At 39.0% G+C, this 27,120-nt stretch overlaps 1 protein-coding gene across 1 annotated transcript; it reads right to left on the bottom strand.

The window, feature by feature from the left end:
- Positions 1-1,213: 1,213 nt before the first annotated feature.
- SPTY2D1 (SPT2 chromatin protein domain containing 1) lies at positions 1,214-26,028 on the bottom strand. Its single transcript, XM_070764514.1, has 6 exons — positions 25,644-26,028; positions 15,963-16,077; positions 10,056-11,483; positions 9,036-9,201; positions 7,601-7,678; positions 1,214-5,215 (listed from the first exon to the last, which is right to left on the bottom strand). Exons 1-6 carry the CDS (start codon positions 25,701-25,703, stop codon positions 5,119-5,121), a joined length of 1,944 nt encoding a protein of 647 aa, XP_070620615.1. The 5' UTR covers positions 25,704-26,028; the 3' UTR covers positions 1,214-5,118.
- Between the last annotated feature and the right edge of the window lie 1,092 nt (positions 26,029-27,120).

The raw sequence follows: 27,120 nt of genomic DNA on the forward strand, positions 1-27,120 counted from the left end.
TCCCCCAAGCCTGACGACAAAGGTGGGTTTTGAGAAGTTTACGAAAGGCAAGGAGGGTAGGGGCAGTTCTAATCTCTGGGGGGAGCTGGTTCCAGAGAGTCGGGGCCGCCACGGAGAAGGCTCTTCCCCTGGGGCCCGCCAACCAACATTGTTTAGTTGACGGGACCCGGAGAAGGCCCACTCTGTGGGACCTAATTGGTTGCTGGGATTCGTGCAGCAGAAGGCGGTCTCAGAGATATTCTGGTCCGACTCCCCTGCTCCCCAATTTCTGATGGGCCCAGTAGGCCTGTTTATTGTCCTTCCCAGGCTTCAAAGGCTTCCCTGGAGCCTATGGAGAGCAAAAATGCCTTCCCACAGCCCCAGAAGCCCCCCCCCCCCCGAGACAAAAAACACCCTCCTAGAGCCTCCACGTGAGCTGGCACACACATAGGCGCTGGAGCTCAGCTAGGACAATGACTCACGTACCGACATATATGGCTCCGTGTGCCAAACATGCCATAGGTTCCCCATCATGGTTCTAGAGAAATTATTGAACTGAAGCTTGACAGCATTGACATATAATCAATACTTTGATGTGAGTTGCAACAGTTGTTTTTAAAAATGTAATATTTAACTTTGTATGGAAAAGCCAAATACAGTAATGTTATGCTTGTAATAGTGACCTCCTTAATGTTTTCTTTCCTTTTACTATATTTTAAGCTGCCTAAGTAAAAAAAAAATTTTTTTAATCAGATCATATACAAAACAACAAATTAAAATTTAAGATGGTTGCACCTGCCTGATTAAAGTACCATACAAACATAAGAACACTATGCACTTTATATTCCAAAATATAAATATTCCAGCCAATCGGGGACTGTTTCTGCATCAGTGCTGGGTTGCTACTGGTACGGTACGGTTCTATGAACCTTTATTGGTGACAGGAGGGTCCGCCCACCTGCCCCGGACTCTTCTGCACATGCACAGAAGTATTGCGTGCACGAACCGATAGTGATGGGATTTAGAACCCATCACTGTTCTGCATCCTAAAAAGGCTATGAATTGAACTTTAACGCTGGAAATTCCATAGAAGATACAGTAGAAAAATGCTGGAAAAAATTTAGAAAACACTAAAATGATCTCTCTCAGAAGGGTCCCATAATGTGTTTTGTTTTGAAACCGTAAAACCCCCTTCTATCCATAGACGATTAATGAAAACACAAAACGAAAAAAATTCAAGTCATAATATTTTATAGAGCTCACTTGGAAGATTTTGGACAATTTAACAATTATCAACATGATTAGCACATTGTAAAAACATTTATTATTCCACTATTAGTTATTTTATACTCTGTTACAGTTCTTTGTCCCATTTTTTTCTTAGAAATACTTGGAAATTAGTCTTTTAGAAAGATGCTCAATGGCATCTCAACATCTGCTACAAATTAAAGCAAACCAGCAGAAATCTCAATACAATATTCAATGTTCACAATTTCATTATCAACATCATTTGTTTCAGACTGTATTCGGTGCAAAAGCATAGAGTTTAACTGAACCAGAAAAAAGTTAGTCTAACAGTTTTTACCTGAATTGTCACACTGTTAAATATAATAAATTTAACAAAAACATAAGATGGACACATTGTAAAAGAATCCTCAGTTGCATCTTATGCTTGATTGTATCACTCTGACTCAATGAAATAAATATAAATTTAAACATAGTTATAAGAAGTTATTTACTCAGTCTCTTTAAGACTATTTTCTTTCCAATGTTTTGGTCTCCTGCTGCATATGATAGAAATGCACTTTAGTTGTAAAGTTAATTAAAGTTACATAAATGAAAAAGCCAAATAAGTAGTTATTAAGATTAAAAAATGGGATTTTATAAAAATAAGTTTTAATACATTCTTACAAGATTCTTCTTTAGAGAGAACAAATCAAAATTATTTACTAGGGCTTTTCATGATGCACATTTCTGTTTCCTGGCAATTTTCTGCTGTAAAAAGTGTTAAGTACAACTGAAATATATAGAAGATAACTATAAAATGAAGTCTTCATAAATACAAAGTGCCCTTAAGTTTTATTTGATTTTAATAAACATTAGATGGTTGTGCAAAGCAAGGCCTGGAAGGTCTTGATGTAAAATGACTTTATATCATATTATCAAGCTGCAACACAGCATCTTTGACAGCACAATTCTATATTTGTTTTCTTCCTACATTCATACAAAGATATATGTTTTAAAAAAGGCACATCTTCCAACCATTGATCAAAATCTGCAATTCAAGCTAGAGTTTTCTTCAGTCACACAGAATGGATGTTATTTATATTTTCCTCCTAATGGTTTCTATCAGCTGAAATGGGAGGGCGAGAGCGGCATTTAATCCGTTCAAAGCCTCTAGAATTAATGTTGGGAAAGAGTCCAGAGTAAATTGTGGGAACATAAGGGGAGTTGCTTTAGGAGTAGAGAATTATTTAATATGCTCAAAAATGACATATGCCAATTCTATTTCAGTTTAATATTCATACACCATAAGAGAATCCTGGCATTCTACTTCCCTTACAAAGTCACTAGCCAGTTTACATAAGATTTTTAGACTGCTGTAATTCTATGACTCAGTTTAGTTTTTAAAAATGAAAACTATTTTCCTAAAGTGAAATAATGCAAATAGACAATTTTTCATAAAAAAAGAACTTACAATTTTGGATGCTATCTTTGGAATGCCAGATAACTTCATCATAATATATCTGTGTATATAAATTTTAATTAGCAAAATACTTACTAAAAAGCAATAAATTATACAGAATGAAGAGATCTATATAGGTTATCTTCTAGTTAATTATCTTCCAATTATCTTATACATGATAAATAACTTCCAAACTTAAAACATGCAGTGTATATTGAGGAGATTTCCAAATACTCCCCCCAAAATTCAGAACTGAATACAAGTTTGCCATTACAATTTTTTTTGCTAAGTCAGAGGTTTGCTGAGGACATCATCTACACAGATATCAGAGAGGCGCTGAGGAGGATTTCAATATTTCAACATTCAAATTATAAAATGAACAGTAACTTGGTCATGTTTCAACAGTCATTATCTTGGATAAAGATTAATCAGTTCACCTGAACAAAGTAGTTTTTTTTATAATACACCCCTGTAAAAATTAGCAGTAGTGATCACAATAAACGAAAAATTAAGAACTCATGTTTTGCATGCTAATTAAAGCAATTGCTAAACCATTTCATTTCAGCAAATAGGATACATTACTAAAATGAGAAAAATAACAGTTCCATATGTCATATTTTAATAGCCGAATCCATCCTTTTCTAATAAAAGATCTTATCTCTAGTGATTATTCTTTAATACATTCTTTCCAGGATATTCAATTTCCAATTCCCGTGGGTAAACTCATAGACTTAACTTTTAATTAAATAAAATTTCTTGGAAGGATTGCACTATGTGTTTTAACAAATATTTAGACTTATTTTCAGTGACTTCATTTTGCATAAATTCTTTATGAATTAAAAAATATTGAACTGGATATTCAAATATTAAACTGAAACTCCAAAGCACAATTTTTGTAGAACAGAATGATATGAGACTATGAAACGGCTATCTCTGTTATTGTGCATAGCTTGAAACCAGTGTGCAACCAAAGTTTTTAAAAGTAAAAACCACTTGTTAAACCATACAATTTTGGTTTCTTTTAGAAATCTTTTCAGCAATCTTGTTAAGCAGTTAAAGGAAGCAACTAGAAAGATGTTTATATTTACTAAAACGTAGATAACATCTGAATGAACATAAAAATAAACTACTGGCAGGCCTTGCAGTTTTTATAAAGCATGCAGTTAACCTAAGAAACCTAAATATTTAAATTAAATCAAAGACGTGGAAGTCAGTTATAAACCACTGCAAACTAGTCTTTTCCAAGATGATTTATTATGATAACTGGCAATGAAGTTTAAGTCCTGTATGCAAATAATTCATTTGGTCATATTTCTTATTATAAAAAAGTTTCTGACTATCACATAGAGACTATATTAATTTTCTACACTGCAAAATAGAAAATAATTAGCCGACTGGGCTTTCAGTGATACTTTAATCCGATATACACAGAACTAGAAGGGGTTCTAAATTCAAGAATGAGGAGAAATAGCCCTGGGTTGAGTGTCAGCAACACATCTTTTCAAGGGGGTAGAACAAAATTCGTATTGATGGCCATGTTGCTGCTACTTCATTTCTTCTTACTGTTTGTTGCTATGTATTTATTCCATGACAGTTATTTTCAGGGAACACCATCTTTCTATCAGCTCATGATGTCAAAGCTTTGTAATATTAGGATTTTTTTACATAATCTTGTCAAGCAAGAATCAGAAATGTTAATATTGCTTTCAACATCATCAGCTACATTTTTAAATCTGTGCTTTATAGGAAGAGAAAAAGTGACTTAAGAATCTTGACTCGGGACACTATCTCTTTTGAAAGATAAAAAACAATCATTTTTCTAATTTTTTTGGAATGAAAACTGACTGTATTATTATTAGGGCCCACTTGCTGTAAGCCAGTGCATAGTCAATCAACAATATGCTGGCATCCTTGAATTACTTTACATCATAGTATAATTAATTTTCATCTTTACTCTGACTAATATCCTCTATTAGTGCATTTATTTGTGTTTCAGAAAAGGAAACTTGGCAATTATTAAAGGTCAATATTTGAGCATAATTTTGTATCCAGAGTTGCCTCTGTGAGCACAGAAAAATCATTTCTGTTCATGATAGGGATTGGGTTCCAATAAAAACTTTCTGCTAAAGGAAAAAGCCAGACCAACATTTTCTCCCAATTTCCTCTTTTGAAGCAGTCCCAGTAACTAATTCCCATCCTGCCCTGGAAAGTATCCAAGTATTCCTACAGTAAGGGAAGTGGTGTTGAGTGCTGAGGAAAAGCAAAAAATCATGTCCCAAATTTTCCTTCTCCAAGGCCTGCAGAAATTTGCACCGTAAAATCTGGCACCAAATCCTTATTTTTTATATGTCCATTTTCTACATGATTTCTTATTCTTTCATATGCGAGTACAACTAAAGCTAACTTTGGAGCAAATCGTAGAGTAACAGTAAACCAAAACTGTGACAAATTGGTTAATGTGTCCTCAACTTCTTTGTTTGCTTCTTGTTTTTCAATTCTTCTTCTTCACGTCTCAATTCTTCTAGATCTTCTTGCACTCCGAGTCTCAAGCTGGAAAATAAAGTTTTAGTCATTTAAAAATTTAGAAAAATAAGAATTTAAAACTAACCACGGGATCTAAACATTTTTACCAAAATGAATTCCAAGCAACAGCTCTGTTTTATTATGATTGCTAATTTACATTCGTATCTGAGCATGTTTTTTTATTCTATGAAAGAAACTATTTTTCTTGGGATTGAACCAGTGTTTGAGTTTGTATAATTACATAACCCAAAATGAGTAAAATGGAAAAGATGGTTATTATTTATGAAACAGAGAATAATAATAATAATAATAATAATAATAATAATAATAATAATAATTTATTGGATTTGTATGCCGCCCCTCTCCGAAGACTCGGGGCGGCTCACAACAGTAATAAAAAACAATATTATAGCGAGACAAATCTCATATTAAAAAGTAGCATATAAAACCCTATCATATTTAAAAAACCAAACAACACATACATACCAAACATAAAATATAAAAAACCTGGGGGAAAGGTGTCTCAACTCCCCCATGTTTTACATAACATTAGAAATAGACACAATTCTGATATTAGAACAATATTCAGAAAAGAGAGGAACTTTTCACTGCTGATATACAAAATGCTGCTTTCTAACAGAGCTATAGTAAGAGTTATGGCACCAGTAGTATGGTGCTACCAGTACTATTACTAATACATCCAGATTACCACTTCTATATTATTAGTAACTTTTCATGCACTCAGTTCGCATCATGAAAATTCATGAACAAAATGTAATAATTTAACTTTATCCACTTTTTTAAAGTGTTCCAATAATGAGCAAAATATGTGGTTTACCTCTCAGCCCCTCCAAAAAGTCAAAGAAAGTCACTGTGTCATCACATTTGAGTTATTGGGGGGGGGGGGGAAGCATACTGCAAATGCTAAACATTTGTCCACCAGTGTACTATACCAAAAGTAGGCAACTAGGGCAAGGATTTATACCACAAAATGATTTGTACCTAAATGGTAAAAATTGAAGTATGCAATGATATAATTTCATTACACATTTCTCATTCTACGTGTGTAGATTATTCACACATTCTGGACAAGAGACTTTCCTTCATCGACATCAACAGCTTGCAGACATCTGCTTTCCTGCGGCAGAAAACCAAAGACTTGTATCTAGTGTGATTGAGAAAGAGATTGGAATTCTAGTTCCCTCATTTGTTTAAGGGATCCCCACTGCTATTGTTATGATTCTGAAGTATCAGTGTTTCACCCATGGATATTCTGTGTTTTATAATGGATATTCTGATCAGGTTTCCGAGGGATAAAGATATTTTGCTCTAACAATATACTGATCAAGCTATGTAAAGGCATCCTATTCCTTGTTACCAACTCAAAGGGAAGTTTTGAGGAAAATCATAGACTATGCAGAAATGAAGAGATTGATTTTGAAAATGAAAGATAAACAGGACTCTGATTATTATAAAATATGAGCGAAGTTTAATGATTGGATGGAAAATTAAAAGATATGTAATGGTACTGCTTTTACTCTACAGGTAATCCTTGACTTACAAAAGTTCATTCAAAGTTACATCAGCACTAAAAAAAGCGACTTAAGACCGTTTTTCACACTTCGTGACTGTTGCAGCATCTCCAGGATCATGTGACCAAAATCCAGACCTTTGGCAACTGACTCATATTTGTGACAGTTGCGGTGTCCCAGGGCAAATTTCACTTAACAAATGTCTCATTTAGCAATCTAAATTTGGCGTTCAATTGTGGTTAAGTCAAAGACTACCTGTATGTTGTGAGCCGCCCTGAGTTGGCGGAGAGGGGCGGCATACAAATCTAATAAATAAAATGTCCTTTCCTCCTGCAGTTTCTTGTTATGTCTTGATCTGTGGGAGCAAAGACCATAGTATATCTACCAATAGGGAAAAGAAATAGGAAACAGCTGAAGCAAGAGGGGAAAAGAATTTGAAAGGAGCAATTCTCTTCTGCCCATCCTGAATTGCCACGCTACTATTTATTTCTTGTTGCGGAAGACAGATAACGGTGTGGTGAGCTGGAAGGGCTGCAGTTGGAGGACGAGTGGGTGGCAGATGGCCGGAAAAATACAGAGAGGAAATCAGACAGGTGGGCAGAGGGAGGTGAAATGTAGTAGAAATAAGTGCGCAAGCAGCAGATTGGATGAAAGAGAGAAAAAAGACAGTACTCTTATGTAATCTTGTAATAGCTGATGAAAAAGCACTGAATAGCATGCAATTTCTGTTTTTGAACTGAAGCCCTATATAATTTTATGTTTACCATGAAAACCCCCTATTTAAAGAGATAATATTCTTTAAAATCATTTTAACAGGTTTCACTTTCAATGGAGGATTTCAACAATATGTAAGAGTAAATCGGATTATTTTAATTTTTACCTTCTGGCTTCCTCTTTCTGCTGTTCTTTCCAACTACTTTCCATGTAACGTAAGGCATAATCACTTTCATCTTTGTATCTAAAAATAATGAAGTTAAATGCAATACTATTTATCTAGCACAATTATTTTGCCTTGCACAATATTATATGGTAATTATTTTGCATTGCACAATAGCTGCTCAGAGTCCCTAGGGAGTTGGGTGGCATAAAATCGAATGAATGAATGAATGAATGAATGAATGGATGGATGGATGGATGGATGGATGAATGAATGAAAATTATTATTATTTCTTGGGCTGAAGTTCTTGGGGGAAGATTTGGAACATGTATAATCAAAGGGGCGGAGGTGGAAAAGGAAGCTCAGTTGTATATGTGGCTTTCTTTAGATAGTAGTAAAGATTGTGCTAATCAATCAATATTAATTATTAATTGCAATATATATTTAGAACTAGAATTGTGTATATTTAAATAAAATAGAAACATGCCAATTAATGTTATCATTGTAGGGCTAAACTAAACCAGTTTTAAGCCACAATATAAACACCATATTTTTGGAGTATAAAATGCACCCCTTTCCTCCCTAAAAGAGGCTGAAAATTTAGGTGCGTCTTATACTCTGAATGTAGCTTTTTTTTCTTTTTTTTTTAAAGCTGTTTTCCTCCAGCCCTAACTAGGTGCTAACAATCTTCCCAGCTCTTACCTTGCAGGTTCTTTCATTGTTACTCTTTGTAACAAAGAGCCCTAAGTCTTTGCAGAGTTTTTTCATGCTCTAACTTGCTCCAAATGTTTCTTTCCAGCCCAAACTAGATGCTAATGATTTTCCCAGCTCTTACTGGCTTGCAAGCTCTTTGATTGTTACTCTTTCTGAATAAGTTTTTTTTAAGCCCTAATCAGGGGATAAAATAATGTGCTGAAGCTGACCAGACTAAGGACGCTAGCTAGATGAATACCTGGTAAGCAGATTCTTTTCTCTGTTTTCCGCCCCAAAAACTAAGGTGCGTCTTATACTCCAGTATGTCTTATACTCCGGAAAAAACGGTACATATCCTTTCCGAAAGCAAGCAATTAAGTATCTTGTACTTATAGTACAACAATCTCTTTTCTTTCTACAATAAAATAATTGCAAGTCACATAATATTTCTTTCTGCAATAAAAATTATACTGCAAATCACATAATCCCTGAACTTTCTGACTGCAGTTTTGAAAATAAGCCATTCACTCAATACGGAAGAGCTACTGATAATTTGACAGAAATTCAATTTTCTTGTACGGTTGTTGCAGGCAGAAGGGTGCAACAATATCAGTTTTTAAAAATGTATGTTACTTTTTCAAATATCTTATTAAATCTTTTTACCTACGTTATAGAAATTCATATAAATGTTATGGATTGGTATAAATATACAACAGTAAAATTACGTTAAAGCTTATTTTCTCACTTTGACCGATCATAACCAAATATCTCTCTGATATGTTTCGAGATCTCTTCTTGAGGCTCTCCTTCATCATCAATAAAATCTTCCATTTCAGAATCATCATCATCTTCATCTTCAAACTTTCTTTTATAGCTACTGGTAATAGGTGGAAGAGATGGTCTTGGAAAACCTAGGTCGGAAATTTAAGACATTTTAGATAGATAGATAGATAGATAGATAGATAGATAGATAGATAGATAGACAGACAGACAGACAGACAGACAGACAGACAGACAGACAGATGATAGATATAAAAATATAAACTTAAGTTTTAAGTTATATACTGTATTTTAAGTTAACATAAAATTCCATACCTAGGACAGAGGATAGGGCATGAGGAAATTCTATCTGTGCTACAGCTGTGCAGCCTGGAAAATCATAAAGCACACTGGTCACTCTCTGTGCCAAAGAGATTTAAGGCTTGCTATTTTTGATGGCTGCTGTAGGATTCCCTGTACTGCAGCTGCCTAACCTGAGAACTGCCCCAACAGTCACGGAAAAACTTCAGGATAGATGTTGTTGGCATGCAACAACACAATCTGTCATATGGTTCAGGAATATCCTGTTTCCCCCAGATTAAGACATCCCCTGATAATAAGCCCAATCGGGCTTTTGAATGCATGGCAATAAGAAGGCCAAGCGCTTATTTCAGGGTTCAAAAAAATATAAGACAGGGTCTTATTTTGGGGGAAACACGGTCCCCATTCTAAAATCTTATTGAAGCCAACAGAATTTATACCCAAGTCAAGCATTAGGTTAGAGCAGAGTTTTTCAAACTTGGCAATTTTAAGATGGACTTTAAGATGGACTTCAACTCCCAGAATTCCACAGCCTGCATCTTAAAAGTGTTCATGTTTGAAAATATCCGTGTCAGAGTTCGTATTTTGGGGGGCAGAATATTTTTGAGGATGCAATTTTAAATAGTTGTGTTGAAGCCATCCCTACATACACATACATACTCAGAAGCATAAACTCTCAAGATACCTTGTGGGGTAATCCCAGGCCTGTGATTAGGAAATGGCCTCATTCCATTCATTTGTCTCGGAACCAGATTTTTGGATGATATTGTTTCTGATACAACAGTACACTTTGGCTTTAGCGTTCCAACTGTAGTGGCACTTGGCCGACCTGGTCCTGAGCTGCTAACCCTTCCAAGTCCAGGGTTTACGTTGGAATTTGGCCGACCAGGTCCTACACCTTGGCTGCTGCCTGAACATACTGGTCTTGAAGAGATGCTTGGTCGATTAGATCCCATGCTTAAATTATTACTGGCAAGTCTAGGTGCTGTGCTTTGCTGTCCTTGCCCTGAGCTGTTTTCTGATTTCCTGGGTCCCATGCTACGTGATCCATGTCCAGTAATCGAACTGCGGCTTGGCTGCCCGGGGCTTGAATTCAAGCTGCTTTTTGATCGTGCAGGAGGTCCTCCTGTAACTGAAATGTTGTTTGCTTGCTTGGAGCTGGAATTTTTATAACTTTCTTGTTGGGCAGAAACTGCACTGGTTGGTTTTATATGGGTGTTATTTTTTTTCAAACTCGGTTCTTTAGTAGATGATGGCCTGAGAGTTCCATTTGCAGCCGTTTTCAAGACTACAGTTTGAGACTTAGATCCAGTTTTCCCTCCTCCACTGGGTGCAGTTTTAATGTGATTATTGTGAGGAGGGGTCTTTAAAAGCCCTTTGGGTGCAGATTTTACTTTTTCAACATGGCTTGCTTTGGAACTAGACGGCAATTTGGATGATTTTTCACTTAAAACTGGCCCTTTGGTTTTCTTATCATTATTATTTTGCGAGGAATTGCTTCCTTTAGAAAAGGCGAGTTTGTCTGCCGAATGCCTGCTAGCTTTAGCATTTACTAAATCCCTCTGAGAAATTTCCTTTTTGGAAGAACCTGATGCAGTTGTGGGTTTCATTTCTTTCTCTGATCTCTTTTCTTTTAGTACAGTCCCTTTTCTGTTCCTCTTCTCTAAGAACTCACGCTCTCTTAATTCTTCTGCAGTCATTGGTCTTTCTTCTTCAGTCTTTTTTACAACTTTTATTTCAACTGGCTCATACTGCTTTTTTTCAGCCAGTTTTAAAAGATCATTAAAATTCATTGCTGGAGGTGCACGTTTGGCTGCAACCTTTGGTTTTTCTGAAACATTGGAGGGCTTCTCTTCATATTCGTCTGATTCCTGCTCAGACTCTGACATATTATAATCTACTTCATTCATTTCATCTTGTGTTGTACATTCTGTGCTTCCAGAACTTCTGTTTTCATGACCCTGCTTCTTTTTAGGCTTCTCTTCGATAGGAATGCCATTATAGCCATGAAAATTATCCTTTGTCCGTGAAGCCATAGCTCTGGCTTTTCGGTCATGTTTCATTTCTACTCGCCTAGCCAGCAGTTCTTGTTTTCTTCTTTTTTCCATAAGATCTATAAAGAAAAAAAAGCTTTAGTGTATAAAAAAACCCTCTGCAAATATATATCTTCAGATATATAAGAGCCGAGGTGGCACATTAGGAATTTTTCCTATCACCTACTACAGTGTTTCCCAACCTTTTTTGAGCCGCGGCACATTATTCATGTTTTCAAAATTCTGGGGAACACTGAAGGGGGGGGCGGGGGGGCTAAAGAAAAGTTTGGACAAAAAAAATATCTCTTCCTCCATTTCACTCTATTTCTCCCTCCCTCTTTCTCTCCCTTCCTTCCCTTCTTTCTCTCCATCCCTCTTTCTTTCTTTCTCTCTTTTTTGCTCTCTTTCTCTCTCCCTCCTTCCCTCCCTCTATGTCTTTCCCTCTCCCTCCTTCCCCCCTTTCTTTCTCTCTCTCTCTTGCTTTCTTTCCCTCTCTTTCTCTTGCTTTCTTTCTCTCATTCTCTCTCCCCTCCTTTTTCTCTCTCTCTCTTTCTCTCTCGTTCACCACGCCAGCAACAGAGAGAAAAAGAAAGAGCGAGAGAGAGCCGGAGAGAGAGTGGAGTGCGCAGCAGCCATCAGCCTCCTCGCCCTCCCAGACGTCCCCAGCGCCCGGCCTCGCGCCGCCTCCCGTTAGCCCGGCCGAAAGCCACACAGTCCCGGACTCCCGGATTGCTCGCTTCTCCGGCCAGCGCGGCGCTTTCCTGGGCAGATGGCTTTGCTGACCGGAGAAACGAGCGATCCGGGAGTCTGGGACTGTGTGGCTTTGCGCCATGAAGAGAAAACGGCAGCAGGGAAAAGTCGGCCATTTTCTCTTCATGGCGCAAAGCCACACAGTCCCGGACTCCCGGATTCCTCGCCCCAAGGCAGGAGGCGGTGGCAGAGAAGAGTGGGCGGATCGGGCGGGCAATGGGGCAGGACGGAGAAGCCAGGGGCGCGTTTGGCCGGAGGCACCGTGGGGAGGCAGGGGCAGGGAGGTGCGGCAGTAGGAGTAAAGGGACCGCGGCTGCCCCTGCCTCCCCACGGTGCCTCTGGCCAAATGCGCCCCTGGCTTCTCCGTCCTGCCCCATTGCCCGCCCGATCCGCCCACTCTTCTCCGCCACCGCCTCCTGCCTTGGGGCGAGGAATCCGGGAGTCCGGGACTGTGTGGCTTTGCGCCATGAAGAGAAAACGGCAGCAGGGAAAAGTCGGCCGTTTTCTCCTCATGGCGCAAAGCCACACAGTCCCGGACTCTCGGATTCCTCGCCCCCAGGCAGGAGGCGGTGGCGGAGAAGAGTGGGCGGATCGGGCGGGCAATGGGGCAGGACGGAGAAGCCAGGGGCGCGTTTGGCCGGAGGCACCGTGGGGAGCAGGGGCAGGGTGGTGCGGCAGTAGGAGTAAAGGGAGCCGCGGCTGCCCCTGCCTCCCCACGGTGCCTCCGGCCAAACGCGCCCCTGGCTTCTCCGCCCTGCCCCATTGCCCGCCCAATCCGCCCACTCTCCTCCGCCGCCTCTCGCCGCGGCACACCTGACGGTGTCTCGCGGCACACCAGTGTGCCGCGGCACACCGGTTGGGAAACGCTGACCTACTATGTATATTATGCATAATTTTAACAATGTTGATTTTAACATTTTAAAACAGTTTTCTGCTTTCCTTTAACAACTTGATTTTTTTCAAATGAATGAATACCTGTATTTATTATTGTTGGTATAATTTATTTATATTAACATCATGACTCCGATCCTGATAATATTCTAAAGGTTTTTCAAAACCTGGCTAACCTAGTCCTGAGTGGGTAAGGTGGTTAGAAACTTTTTTTCTTGCTCTACTTTATATGTTTCTCCCCCCCCTTCTGTTCTAGATATGTATAATCCAGTGAAGGGCTGTAAAAATACAGTGGGTATGGCTTATTTTGTGGGTGTGGCTTGCCAGCCATGTGACCAGGTGGGAGTGGCTTGATGATCATGTGACCAGAGGTAGCCCAAAGGTCATGTGATTGGCTTAAAGGTGGCCAACTTGATGTCACTCACATCAAGGTTTGGGTTAGGGTTAGGGTGCCTTGCCTCTCCCCACCTCAAAGAAATACAATTTCCCTATCTATTTACTATTACTATTAAAAAAGAAGCCGAGGTGGCGCAGTATGTAGAGTGCAGTACTGCAGGCCACTAAAGCTGACTGTAGATCTGAATGTCAGCGGTTCAAATCTCATCACCGGCTCAAGGTTGACTCAGCCTTCCATTCTTCCGAGGTGGGTAAAATGAGGACCCAGGTTGTTGGGGCAATATGCTGGCTCTGTTAAAAAGTGCTATTGCTAACACGTTGCAAGTCGGCCTGAGACTAAGGAGAAGGGCGGCATTTTAAAAAATTGAATAAATATAGATAAATCCTATACAGCTTAGGTTAAAATTTTATATTCTAACCATATGTTATCTAGAAGTATCACGCTACAGATTAAGCATAAAAGCATACAGTAGGAAATAACACCACAGATTTTAACTGAAACTTCTCTTTAAGTAAGAGGGCTGATAGCAAAAACCCTGTTACAGCATGTCCAAGAGGCAAAGGTTTGAACTAAGCACAAACCTCTCACTCTACTTTGAAACTAAGAGCTCCATTAAGGAATAGTTCTATGTTAAGATATGGGAAGACCCGCTGCTCTGAGCAAGTGCAAGCAGTTCTTGACCTACAACCATTACTTCAGCAATTGTTCCAAAGTGCAGTGGCACTGAACATAGGGATTTCTGACTCATGCCCGAATGACAGCCGTTGTAATGCTTCTGCAGTCACATGATCAAAATTCAGATACTCGGCAGCCCACCTGCTATACATTTATGGTGCTGCCACTCTCCTCCCCCAACTCCCTCGTGGATGTAGACCAACCTACACAGTAGTTGGCAGTAGTGCCAAAACTGAGCCTGAAGTTAGAAGCTTGGCTCTGGGAGTCTTAGCCAGGCCTTGATACTTTTGCTTGTACTGATGTGCTTCTCAATGGTGCACAAGGCTTGGGAAATGGTGTGATTCACCCAAAGCCAAGCATTCCCGTGATCTGCAGGACACTGCCCCACTTCAGCTATTTTTGCCAGCTGCTGAGAGGTATATGTGGCCTATTCAAAGCAGCACCAGGCCATCTCTACCAAAGCCACCTTGTACATTCTCCAATGCTTTGTGTTACTTACTTCACAAAGGGCTCTGGAGGTGGGGTCAGGTGGGTCTGAGGCTGCTGAAGGTCCCGGGCCACTATTTCGTTGTGGCAGTACCCCCTCCCCCCTTAACTCATATGGGGTCTTCCCAGGGCCTCCCCCACTGTGGGGGACTGTACTGGTCAGAATTCCCAGGAGAGAGGAAATACGAACCAAGAACAAGCAACAGTTTCGTTCTTATAGCTGGTGTTAGAGAAGGAGGGTGAAGACAGCCCCTTCCTAATAGTTCTCCGAGTATCGGCTTATGTAGATAGAAGAGTGCCTTCGTTTTGCATTCTGTCAGAATGTGTGGAACAATAATTAAATATGCTTGAAAGAATCACCATGAGGCTTGGTTTTGGGGACCAGACAACTCCTTAGCTAGAGTTTCATCTCTTTAGCTAGGACTCCGTCTGCTTAATGACCATAACAAGGGGATTGTGGTTGTTGAGCAAAGTGGTGATAGGTTATCATGCTTTGCTCAACGACCAAGATTCCAGTCCCAATTGTATGTCAAAGACTACCTTTAGCTCTTTGTAAGAATCAGTACACTATTTATTATTGTTATTATTATTATTATTGTTATTGTTGTTGTTGTTGTTGTTATTATTATTATTATTATTATTAACTGTATTTGCTTTCCCTTTTAACTGTATAATATCAAAACTAACTTACTGCTAATTGCCTGCATATTGATATAAAACTGAAACTGTTATTCCAGAAAACTGGTCCTGCCTGGTGTGCAACGCCCAATGAAAACACACACCCAGGTGGAGATTGCAAAAGACTTTATGCTGCACAGAAGGAAGACACAGGGGATCACCTTCACGAGGCCTGTGCAAAAGACCAGCCTTAAACAATATAATATATGTTTATAACTTTATGTGCTTTTAAGCCCCGTAAATCATACCACCCAAAAGACTACCGGTAACCCACTTCCATTCCCTATATTCAGCAAATTCTGTATGCATTTTAGCACAATCACCATCATTTTCACAATTCCCAGCAATTGTTACCCTCAGGTTCCTTCTTTCTTTGCAGTCACCTTCTTCCCAGACCACATTTGGGTTTCATCAGAGCAACCATTCCTGAGGGTTTTACTGACTGTTTTCATTACCTCTTTTTTTTCTAGCAAGCGACTGCAAAATGTCTGTGAAGCTAAATTTCTGAATTCTTTAAAGACACCAAATATTTAGAGGAAGGGATCTTCTGCCCCTTTCTTTAAAACAATATGTAAAAGTAAGGAAAGCATGACAATGATTTTCAAAAGGAAGGCAGAAAATGAAGTTATTTTCAAGAATAACTAATTATAGTCTTTATAGAAAGAAAAATGCTGAATGATACCCTTTTTCTTCTGTTCCTCTTCTTGCCTTTTGAGAAAGGCTCGTACAGCTGCTGACTGAACACCTTTAACTTTTGGATCCTTTTTGGGAGGGCCAACTGCCAAACTGTATCTCTTCTGAAATGAAACAAAAGTTTCACAAAGATGAGAAAAAAATATAAACTGAATGTGCAACTGTTTTCAACCATGTCCAAGTGGATTATTAGTATTATGCAAACATTTCCTTATGCATTAAAGTAAGAATTTACTTTTTACAAATGAAATGCATAGACTAAAAGAAGAAAACTTAAATTCAGCTCTATATCTCATCTTTTTTATATAGAATCTAAGAGATTTTCAAAGACAAAGTACTAAGTTAAATCAAAAAGGCATGTAACATAAAATGGCAAATAATTAGGGTCATTATTTATATTGGACTGTAGTAACTGAGTTCCTTTTTACAGTGTTTGGGATCTTATCAAGAAAAAGTTACCTTAAAAGGATTAAACACATTGAGAAAGGAATCACTATTCATAACTGTTTCAAAGAGATTCTTCTAAACCAATGGTTCCCAAAATGGGCGGTACTACACCCTGGAAGGCAGTTGGATGACTTAGAGCAATGATGGCAAACTTATGGCATGGGTGCCACAGGTGGCACGTGGAGCCATATCTGCTGGCACACAAGCCATTTCCCCAGCTCAGCTCCAACATGCCATGTGCATGCCGGACAGTTGATTTTCGGCTCACGTGGAGGCTATGGGAGGGCATTTACAATTTATAGAGGGCCTCCGGAGGAATGGAGGTAGGCATTTTTGCCCTCTCCAGGCTCCAGGGAAACCTCTAGAGCCTGGGGAGGGTGAAAAATGGGCCTACAGGGCACACCACTAGTTGGAAAACAGGCCATTTCTGGCCTCCAGGGGGAGGGGAGTCCATTTTCACCAACCGCAGGCATTGAATTATGGGTGTGGGCACTCGCACATGTGGGTACCCTTGGGAAAAAGAGTTCTCCATCACTGACGTAGATGCAAGGGGGATGGCAAGGGGGTGGGAAGAGGTCACATGGAAGACAGGAAAGCATGTGAGGGTGGTAGGGAAATGAGGTAGTAGCCTACTTCCTTCCCCGCAGCCCTGCCATGCTTGGCGGCCTTCCACGCGGCCTTCCCAGTGGTCTCCCACGCCCGCTTGCCTTCCGAGGTCAGCCTCCAGCCCAGCTTGGCCAATGGAAATGCAGACACTGGGAGAGGCAGCAGAAGGACAAGTGGATGTCCTGGAGCTGCTGCACATGTGCCCATCCTGTTTCTGAAAAGGCAGGACCCCCCCCCACTTGCAGGGTGATCCAAAGAGGTGTGGGGGATGCTGCAGAAAAGGCAGTAAAATTTCTGCTAGTGAAAGGTTATCAAATGTAACCTTTTCTGTGCTCTAGTTCAAAATATGACATTTTAATTACCTCTCCCCTTCTCACTTACAAAACATTTCTCACTCACAAAATACTGTGGTGCTAAATGATGTTTTACTAACATTAAAGTAGAACAATTGAAGATAATATAAAACATTAAAAGAGTAATTTTAACAATAACATTTCCAGATGTATGTATCCCTACTCTTGACTGTACATCTATTGTTTTAGAATAAAATCTTAGGTACATTGATCAATCTATTCACTTCCAAATATTGGGTCGATTAAGTTCAGATTATGAGCTATCATAACCCATAGGCTATGTAACCTTATCACCTTTTGTTCATATACAAAGAAACGGATGGAAAAACAATTTATCTTTTTGTCAATTATCATCTGATACACTGCTCAAAAAAATAAAGGGAACACTTAAACAACAGAATATAACTCCAAGTAAATCAAACTTCTGTGAAATCAAACTGGCCACTTAGGAAGCAACATTGATTGACAATCAATTCCACATGCTGTTGTGCAAATGGAATAGTTGTGCAAATGAAATATTAAATGAGAATATTTCATTCATTCAGATCTAGGATGTGTTATTTGAGTGTTCCCTTTTTTTTTTTGAGCAGTATATTTTGGAATAACTCAGAAAGATATGTATGGGTAGTTTAAGTTTGTGCACAAACCATGATCTGAAAACCGGTGGAAAGTGAGGTTTATAATACATCTGAAAAATCTAAGTGGAATCAGTCTCATATAAATCTGCATAACATTTGTTTGCAGAAACTAAGCAATAAAGTACCAGCATAAGGTACCAGCATTGCATTATCTAATTTGCAACTTCATAAAGGGATATCCAGAAATTCACCTTTAGTGGAAAACCTTTTGATTGGGTTTTCTTGATAGGTTTCTACAAGGATTCTTGCTTTCCAATAATATTGGATGCCATCTATAAAATTCTATATAGCTAAATGTTGCAGCAAAGTGCAAACTATATTGCTCTTATTACCAAGTACCAATATCAGATAAAATGAGCAAAAATTCAAAATGCCTTTAGAAATGGTTTAGAGCTGAATGACATATTACATGCCCTAAATATAGGTTCAGAAATAATTTAACAATGTGAAATTAGTGTTAATTCCATTTCTCATCCGCATCACAGAAATATTTTAAAATCTCATCCTCCCTATAGTAAGACTGAAAATAACAGCTGGTTTCAGATCTATCATAAGTCATTTAACAATACAGTGAAGAAAGCTCTCAATCCCGGCTGAGCAGACTTCATATTCAAAATAATCAGAACATATTAAGCTGCAATGAGTTTGTACATGAATATAATATGCCCTTATTTCAGGATTCCTACCAGTAATTCATTTAAGCTGTGTATGATTACTATATACTGTAATAACAAAAAGTAATTTGAAATATACTTAATACACCAATGTATATTAAATGTTGAGCTATCTATAGTAATAGCTGAACTATTATTATGATCTATCAGTCAAGCAGAACTAGCCTATTATTTCAGTTTAAAAACAGCTAATTAATTGTTAGAAGCTTTTCCCAAGGGAAATGAACTAATAGGCCAACCATTTCAGTGACACATGATGCAATGCTATAATTGGTTTAGTTTATTGTCAAATATAAATGTCTTCTAACACGTCTTTCTTAAAAAGCTGAACAATTTCAAGCTTTTTCTTATTTCTTGACAGTGTTTCAAATTGGCCTCCAATATAACACATGCATTTTATAAAACTGTATTTATTCATGATTATAAAATTAATGAGATGGTTCCCACAGTTATGAAAGGAGTTTTCCTTCAGCTGAAGAACCTGCCCAATGCCATTTGGTATTTGGAAAGAAAATATCCACCAGCATTGCAATCCTGTAAGAAGAGTGCAACATCCAAAATCAACATTAAAACTCACATTTTTATGAAAGGTTCACATTATTTTTGATGTGGAGCCTTCTCTATGAGTTATTTTGGAATATGATTTAATTACAGTTTTATTGTATTTATTTTTCCCCATCAACCTGAAATTCCAAGACAGAAAGATATTGTGCTCTTATTTTAAATGTACAGGAGGGGCTAAATTCTCAATTCTTCTAAGGGCAATTTATTAACACAGTTGCAAATTTTTATTTTTTTATTTATTAGATTTGTATGCCGCCCCTCTCTGAAGACAAATGAATTGTTCAAAATGTAAAAAAGATATTACTTGATGGTTTCTATGGGAACTTTCTCCTATATTATTCTATAGAAACTGATGATCACATATATTAATTATTTTGTCGGGTATAGTTCTGAGATTACCGTATTTCAAAATTTGAATAAAATGAATGCATTTAAGTACATTGCCTTTATGATGCTAAGATAGTAAATCTGGTTTTCTTTAAATGTTCGGAGCTTTTGCTAAAAAGTAGTACATAAATATTCTAACTTGTTTTATCAATCCTTGGTCCAAATTGGTCAACGACTAAATATGATAGTCATAAAAATCTGAAATGAATATTTGCATATTTTTATAATAAACAATATTTACTATGTTAATTACATACTTAAAACCATTCACTGAATTTTGGAGAAAATTGGTAACTTCATTGTCAATAAAAACACAACATGAAAACAACTGATCAAACTGAGAAAATTATATTTTCTATATAGCAATGTTTAGCAACATTGTTGTAGAATTACGAGTAGAATATGGGATACAGTTCTTATAACAAGATTTTTCTTCCTTCTATACTTTACTCATAGATGGCAAATACACCTTAGGCATAATCCACTGGACTATATAGTCAAGAAAGACCAATACATAAGGACTTTACAAAAAGAAAGGCTTCCAATTCCTTTTAACAGCCCAGCGAAATGATTTCACCTTGATATATTATAAGAAAACTAGGCAAGTGGAATTCTTGGATTCCTGTCTGGCAGGAAAATAACTTCTAAGGCCTTCACATGTTTTGAACTGTGTGATCAATGGCAGACATAAAGAACTTCATACTACAAATTATTTGAAAGACCACCAGGTTGTCTGCCTCCTGCTGTTTTACAGAATCCCTGCATGCCTTGGATTGATCTTAAACTATCTTATTCTTTCTCCATAACAATAGCTTCAACAAAAACTTTTGAAACCTAGACCACATTTGAAAAAGCAGAAAATTCACAAAACTCAAGTCAGTCTAGTGGTTCTCCACTTGGGGGTCAGGAATCCTTTGGGGGTCAAACAACTGTTTCACAGGGGTTGCCTAAGTCTATAGGAAAAGACAAATTTCCTATGGTGTTAGGAACTAAAGCTTCTATTCTGGCACCTTGGAATATATTTTTACAATCCGACCAATCAGGCATTCACAGTGGGGGTGTCCCTCTGACCTTCCTGCCAATCAGTTTAAAGCTGGAGAATTGGCGCTAGACTTATGGTTGGTTGGTGGGGAGGTCACCACAACATGAGGAACTGTATTAAGGGGTTGTGACATTAGAAAGGTTGAGAACCACTGGCCGAGTATTTGAAGTTCCTTTATGTTCCAATAATTTGCTCCAGGATAATATACCAGGGTTAAAAAATAGTGTGTCTCCACCAAGGAAAAGATCTCACCAATCCCTTGTATTATCAGGACACTTCTGCAGGAATACAATCCTTCTACTCCCCAATTGCTAGAATTATAAAATTAACAGAGTCAGAAATCATATGGGAAGAAAAGAAATCAGGATCCAAAGCCCTGTAATATGCTCTCAACTTGTAAAATACTGGTATTTAGACTGCCACTTCAGCTATTCTAAATGAATAACCAGGGGTGGGTCCTCTCGGTTCGGATCGGTTCGTCCAAACTGGTAGCAGCCCGCTGGTGACATCACAATGATGTCACAGAACTGATTCAGTCATTGCTGGTCCTTCTTTTAAATTTATTTTTCTTCTGAGCATGTACAGAAGCTGAGTTTCTGGCACTGTGCAAGCGGTCACGATCTTGTTTTTGGCTTTTTATTTTTTCTGATTTTTCAGCACTGCATATGTGCACATGTGGCATGGGAGGAAGCGAACCAGTAGCAAGGTAAGTTAGAACTCACCCCTGTGAATAGCTTTCTAATCTAGGTAGGAAAGGAAGGCAATAAACTTATCTCCATCTGCACTTCCATTTGTTGGCTTGTTGCCAAGATTAAGTTCCATTCTTCAAAATCTCCAACAAATGGTAAGAATCTATTTAGGTTCTTTCTACAACTTAATTTTACTTCCTTAAACCCAAATAATTAGTACTCAAAAGAAAAAAAGCATTGCAGCAAGATACAATATACTGCTAAAAAAAAATAAAGGGAACACTCAAATAACATATACTAGATCTGAATGAATGAAATATTCTCATTGAATATTTCATTTGCACAACTGTTCCAGTTGCACAACAGCATGTGAAATTGACTGTCAATCAGTGTTGCTTCCTAAGTAGACAGTTTAATTTCACAGATGTTTGATTTACTTGGATTTATAATATGTTGTTAAAGTGTTCCCTTTATTTTTTTTTTCAGCAGTGTATTTTAAAATACAGGAATGTACAAGCATATTTACAGATAGTCCTTAATTTCCCATTGTAATTGAGCCAGGAATTACGGTCATGTTATGCCGGTCATTAAGTGGATCATCCCGTAACTGTACCCGATTTCAGGACTTTTGTTGTAAAACAAACACCATAGTGATTAAGTGAAGACATTCTTCAGAACGGGCTTTTTTTGCAGAAAACTGGAAGCAAAAAGCAGTTTCAGAAGGAAAAAAAGGCATAAATTGTGGTAATGCCACTGTGGGACATCACAAAACCACAAATGCTGCAATGCCAGTTGCCCAGATGTGATTATATGACCAGGGTGGGTGGGGGGATGGGGGGAAGAAACGGACCATGGCTCTTCAAAACCAGATGTTAAGAATCTTTCTTTGGCATCAAGTGTAACTTTAAACTTTACTACCTGTGCCCATAACCCATTTTCTTGTATTGGAACCATTTAAAACATTATGCTGGCTTCTATGAAGAAATATTTTGACCAACTGCTGTATCCAAAGGCTTACTGGACTCATGTGGGCACTTGGGAAAAAGAGTCTCCCCTAGATGACAGGAAGAAAGATATTAGAGAGCATGCTAGTTATTTAGGCATTTACCAGCTGTGCAGAAGCCATGGGAAGCAGGTGGTCCCTCAAGTATCCTGGCCTTATGCCACACAGGCCCAACTCCTTTTCTAATATTGCTCCTATCAAAGGATCTGTGATACTGGGAAGATCGGAATCTCAGATATTTACAAAATATGGGACAGTAAATTTGGCTTCTCTGAACATGGACCTCTCCTGCTCTTCGAGGATATATATACAGTTGTACCTCTACTTAAGAACTTAATTCGTTCTGTGACCAGTTCTTAAGTAGAAACGTTTGTAAGTAGAAGCAATTTTTCCCATAGAGGAGGAGGACAGTTGCTGCCCAGAGCGAAGGGAGTGTTTCCTCTGGGCGCTGGCAGAGGTTATTCCCTCTCCAAGTGCCCAGAGAAAGGAAAACGCTCCATTCACTCTGGACTGCCAAAGCCTCCTTAAGCGCCACTGAAAGGCTCCTCTGGCAGCCCAGAAAAGTCCGAGATGGTCGAGATTAAAGGGGGAATGGCAGGAAATTGGCCAGGGCTTCGTGCCGCTCTCAAATTTCCTGGGAAATTTATCCAGGCTCAGGTTCTTAAGTAGAAAATGGTTAAGAAGAGGCAAAAAAATCTTGAACACCCTGTTCTTATCTAGAAAAGATCTTAAGTAGAGCCGTTCTAAGTAGTGGTACCACTGTATTCAATATATTCTTCAAGGTGCCCTATTATTAAACCTCTTGGTGGTCCTAAGTGTAGTAAAATAAGTTTAATAAGGCTAGATTCCAACAATATGCAAATTTGTAATGTGGCTTGATTTATGACGTAACACACACACACACACACTGTATATTTATCTATCATACTTTACACAAGAAACCATGATAAAACACGTCATTGCTTAGTGTCAGAAGCCAGGTCTTATCTCATATTCTATTTTAGTAATTCATCTTTTATTCTGTTTATTTAATAACTGCAGTTATACTACTTTAGAGGAAATATTCAAATTTGGCTAAGTGTCTTGAGAAACAAGCAAGAAAAATAGAAAAACAGCAAAGGCAAAACATAGAAAATAAGGAATAAACAATAACAACATTGTTGAATATCTTTCCATTAAAGATATTGAAATGGAGGAGTTACAAGCAATGCTTTAATGAAAAAGTGACCTTTGGAAAATCAAAGGAATGATTTGTTATTTTAGAATGAAATGGTTCCTTCACCTCATTCAATGTTTTCCCCATAAAACACTTTAATACAGGTAGTCCTCGATTTACAAGTGTTTGTTTAGCGTTCAGTGTTTGTTGGAAGTTACAATAGCACTGAAAAAAATGACTCAGTCTTCCATCCTTCCGAAGTCGTTAAATGAGGACCCAGAGTGTTAGAGGCAATAGGCTGACTCTTTAAGCTGCTTAGAGAGCTGTAAAATGGTATATAAGTGCTATTGCTATTCACTAAACAATGGCAAAAAGGTCATAAAATGGGCCAAAGCTCAAAGTCTCACTCAGCAAAAGAAATTTGGGGTTGAATTTTGGTCGTAAGTCAAGGATTACTTGCACATATAGCTGAACCTGAACTTAAAACAACAGAATTTTAGTCATAAAGTAGGCACAATCAACCACATTCCAGGCACAACCTTTCTCAGAACACCTCAACGAAACCACTATTTCTTGCTGAAGATGAATATGACATTCATTGTTCCTTGTTTTGGTAGAAGCCTACTTAGTTCTATTCATTATATCATGTGTTTTAAGGGGGGGGGGGGGGAACCCTCAACATATTTTACTGTTTTGTGCCCTAAATCCTATCAAGTTCCATAATATAACCATATATCCGTAAGCCAAATAATAAAAAGAATCACAACTTAATATGCTAGAATTTCAGTAATTTTAGGGCTGTTATTCAGTTACCTGAAATACAATACAGTACACATGTAAATGGATACAAAGTCAAGTAAAGTTTGGAAGAAAGTAGAAGTGTATTCCAGATTACTAATTTAAGTACTCAGTTTAGTACAACTGGATACCATATATTTAACTCAAGAGTAGCCAATCGAACACTCTTAGCTTAAATAAATGCAATAAATAAATGCAATTAACAGCTCTCTTGAGACTAAGGTGGTTTGCTACCCTTCATTCACTCTCTGTCTCCTTTCAAATGTATTTCTGAAGCCAATTTTTTAAAAAAATAAAAAATCCAATGTTTCTTTAGTTGAGAAAGCAATATTTTTCCCATGAATCATTTTGTTTGTAAAATGGTGGGGAAAGGAAGAGAAAGAGTTTGGGAGGGGGAGATTATACTACTATGTATCATAACCAGGAGGAAGTTAGTTTTCACTTTACTGACACCCTTTAACCACCTTTTTTTGAGGGTGGTGGTGGTTTGAGAACAGCTCTCATTGCTTCTTTCTTTCTTTCTTTCTTTCTTTCTTTCTTTCTTTCTTTCCTCCCTTCTCTTTCTCTCTCTTCTTCCAAATATGTTTCTGAAGCCAAGTCCCAAAAAATAAATAAATCTAATGTTTCTTTAGTTGAGAAAGCAATCTTTTTTCCATGAATCATTTTGTTTGTAAAATGATGGGGAAAGGAAGAAAAAATAGTTGGGAGGAAGGGGGAATATACATTATACCATAACCAGGAGGAAGTTAGTTTTCACTTCACTGACACCTCTGAGCCACCTTTGGGGGGGGGGGGGTGTTGAAAACAGCTTTCTTTCTTTCTTCTGTCTGTCTTTCCTCTCTCTTTTTTCTCTCTCTCTCTCTCTTTCTGGATCCGAGGGGAAAATGGTGTAGGGACTCCTGCTTGAGGGGGGTGGACTAGATGTCCTACAAGGTCCCTTCCAACTCTGTCATTCTGTATAACTCTGGGGTTTTAAAAAAAAGATCTTCCGGCTATTATTTTTCGCCGACCTCTCGCCAAACAGGCTTGCCAAAGCTGAAGCGAGCAAGGAGGATATGCTTGGCGATCTGGGTCTGCGATCCTGCTGCATAACCTGGACGGATGCTTCCTGCCACAGTGAGACAGGAGAGAAGGACGGCGAATTCCTCCTTTTTCAAATAGTCCGGGAACCAGGGCTGGCTGGCTTACTCGAGGCGGAAACGTCCAGCAGAGGAAGAGTTGGGCAAACAGCTGGCGCCCACGTCAATCCCAGCCCCACCGCGTCCTCCCCTCCTTCCTTTCCTCCTTTCCAAACCCCCTCCTCTCCTTCTCACCGACATGGCGCTGGTGCCCTGCTGCTCCGAGGCCTTCATGAGGACTTCGCGGAAATCCATGGCGGGCTCCTCCGACGGTTCTTTCCCTCAGCGAAGGCGCTCGGGCGGCGAGGAGCGCCCCTCCGCTCTCCTCTCGTGTCTGTGCGTGTCTCGCTCGCTTCAGGCTCGCTCCTCGCCCAGCTGACGAAAAAAAGTTGCTCGCGACGCCCCTCCCCCACCCTCACTTCCGGCCGGCGGTCTGCCTCTTTGCCTTCTCTCTTTTTTTAAATACCGCCACGGAGTTTTTCGACCGAGTTGGTGTGGGTTTTTTTTTAATTTATATTTTTTTGTTTAGACCAACGTCACTTCCGTCACTCGCGCCATAAGCGGGCACGCACGCACGCACGCGCCCTCCCCTTCCCGAATTATAATTGATTAAAAAAAAAAGATGTACGCTTGTACGTCACATAATCGGACTCCCCCCGCCTGCGCCCCCAAAGACGGTCGGATCAGAAGGTTCCACGTGTAATGTGCGGGGGGGGGGGAGGGTGTTGAGAGGCACACCGAGGGCTCGATTCGTTCTGTTCGTTCCACTCTTGGAATAGTGCGGAGGGGCGGGCTGTTGCTTTATATACGGGTGGTTGGTTGCTTTTTTTTGCTGTGGCCTTTTCTGGACTCGGAAGCTAAGCAGCGTTGGGCCGGGTTGGGGTTTAGGGCTGATTCTACGCTAGCTGGGCTGGCCATCACGATCCATCCATGAAGGGGGGGGGGGGATATTCGTTACCTGACTGTGATTTCTTCCCCAAGCCCCCAAAGCTTTAACTTGAAGTTAACTTGACAACTTGAAGACTTGTGGACTTCAATTCCCAGAATTCTCCAGTTAGTTGAAGACTTACTATGCTGACTGGGGAATTCTGGGAGTTGAAGTCCACACATCTTCAAGCAGCCAAGTTTGAAGACCTACAGTATGCCTTGGACCAGGGTTTCCCAACCTTGGCAACCTGAAGATATCTGTACTTCAACTCCCAGAATTCCTCATCCAGCGAATTCTGGGAGTTGAAGTCCAAATATCTTCAAGTTGCCAAGGTTGGGAAACACTGCCTTAGGCCAATGATGGTGAACCTTTTTTGGCTTAGGTGCACACCAGTGATAGTATGCGTGTGCATGCTCACATCCATAATGCAAAGCCCTCTTCACCATCACACCAAACTGGAACTCTTCAAACATCTTGATAAGAGTGATTTACCTTATTTTTATTTGTAACATGCTCCAAATTGTGGAATTCACAAATTGTGGAATTCAAAAATTTTCACATTTTTGTTTCCATGTAAAAGTTTTGCTAATGTATTGGTACCTAAATAGGCAGTAACAGATTTTCTGGCCTGCCTAGTTTGCGCTTAAAGTATAACACTGTATGTTATTTAGTCTAACTTTGGGGCTTTCTATTCTCTGATACAGTTATTAAGGAGAGATTGAAAACCTTATTTCTTTGTTTTGG

This window comes from Erythrolamprus reginae, chromosome 1, assembly GCF_031021105.1.
Source record: "Erythrolamprus reginae isolate rEryReg1 chromosome 1, rEryReg1.hap1, whole genome shotgun sequence".
NCBI classification, from domain to species: Eukaryota; Metazoa; Chordata; class Lepidosauria; order Squamata; family Dipsadidae; genus Erythrolamprus; species Erythrolamprus reginae.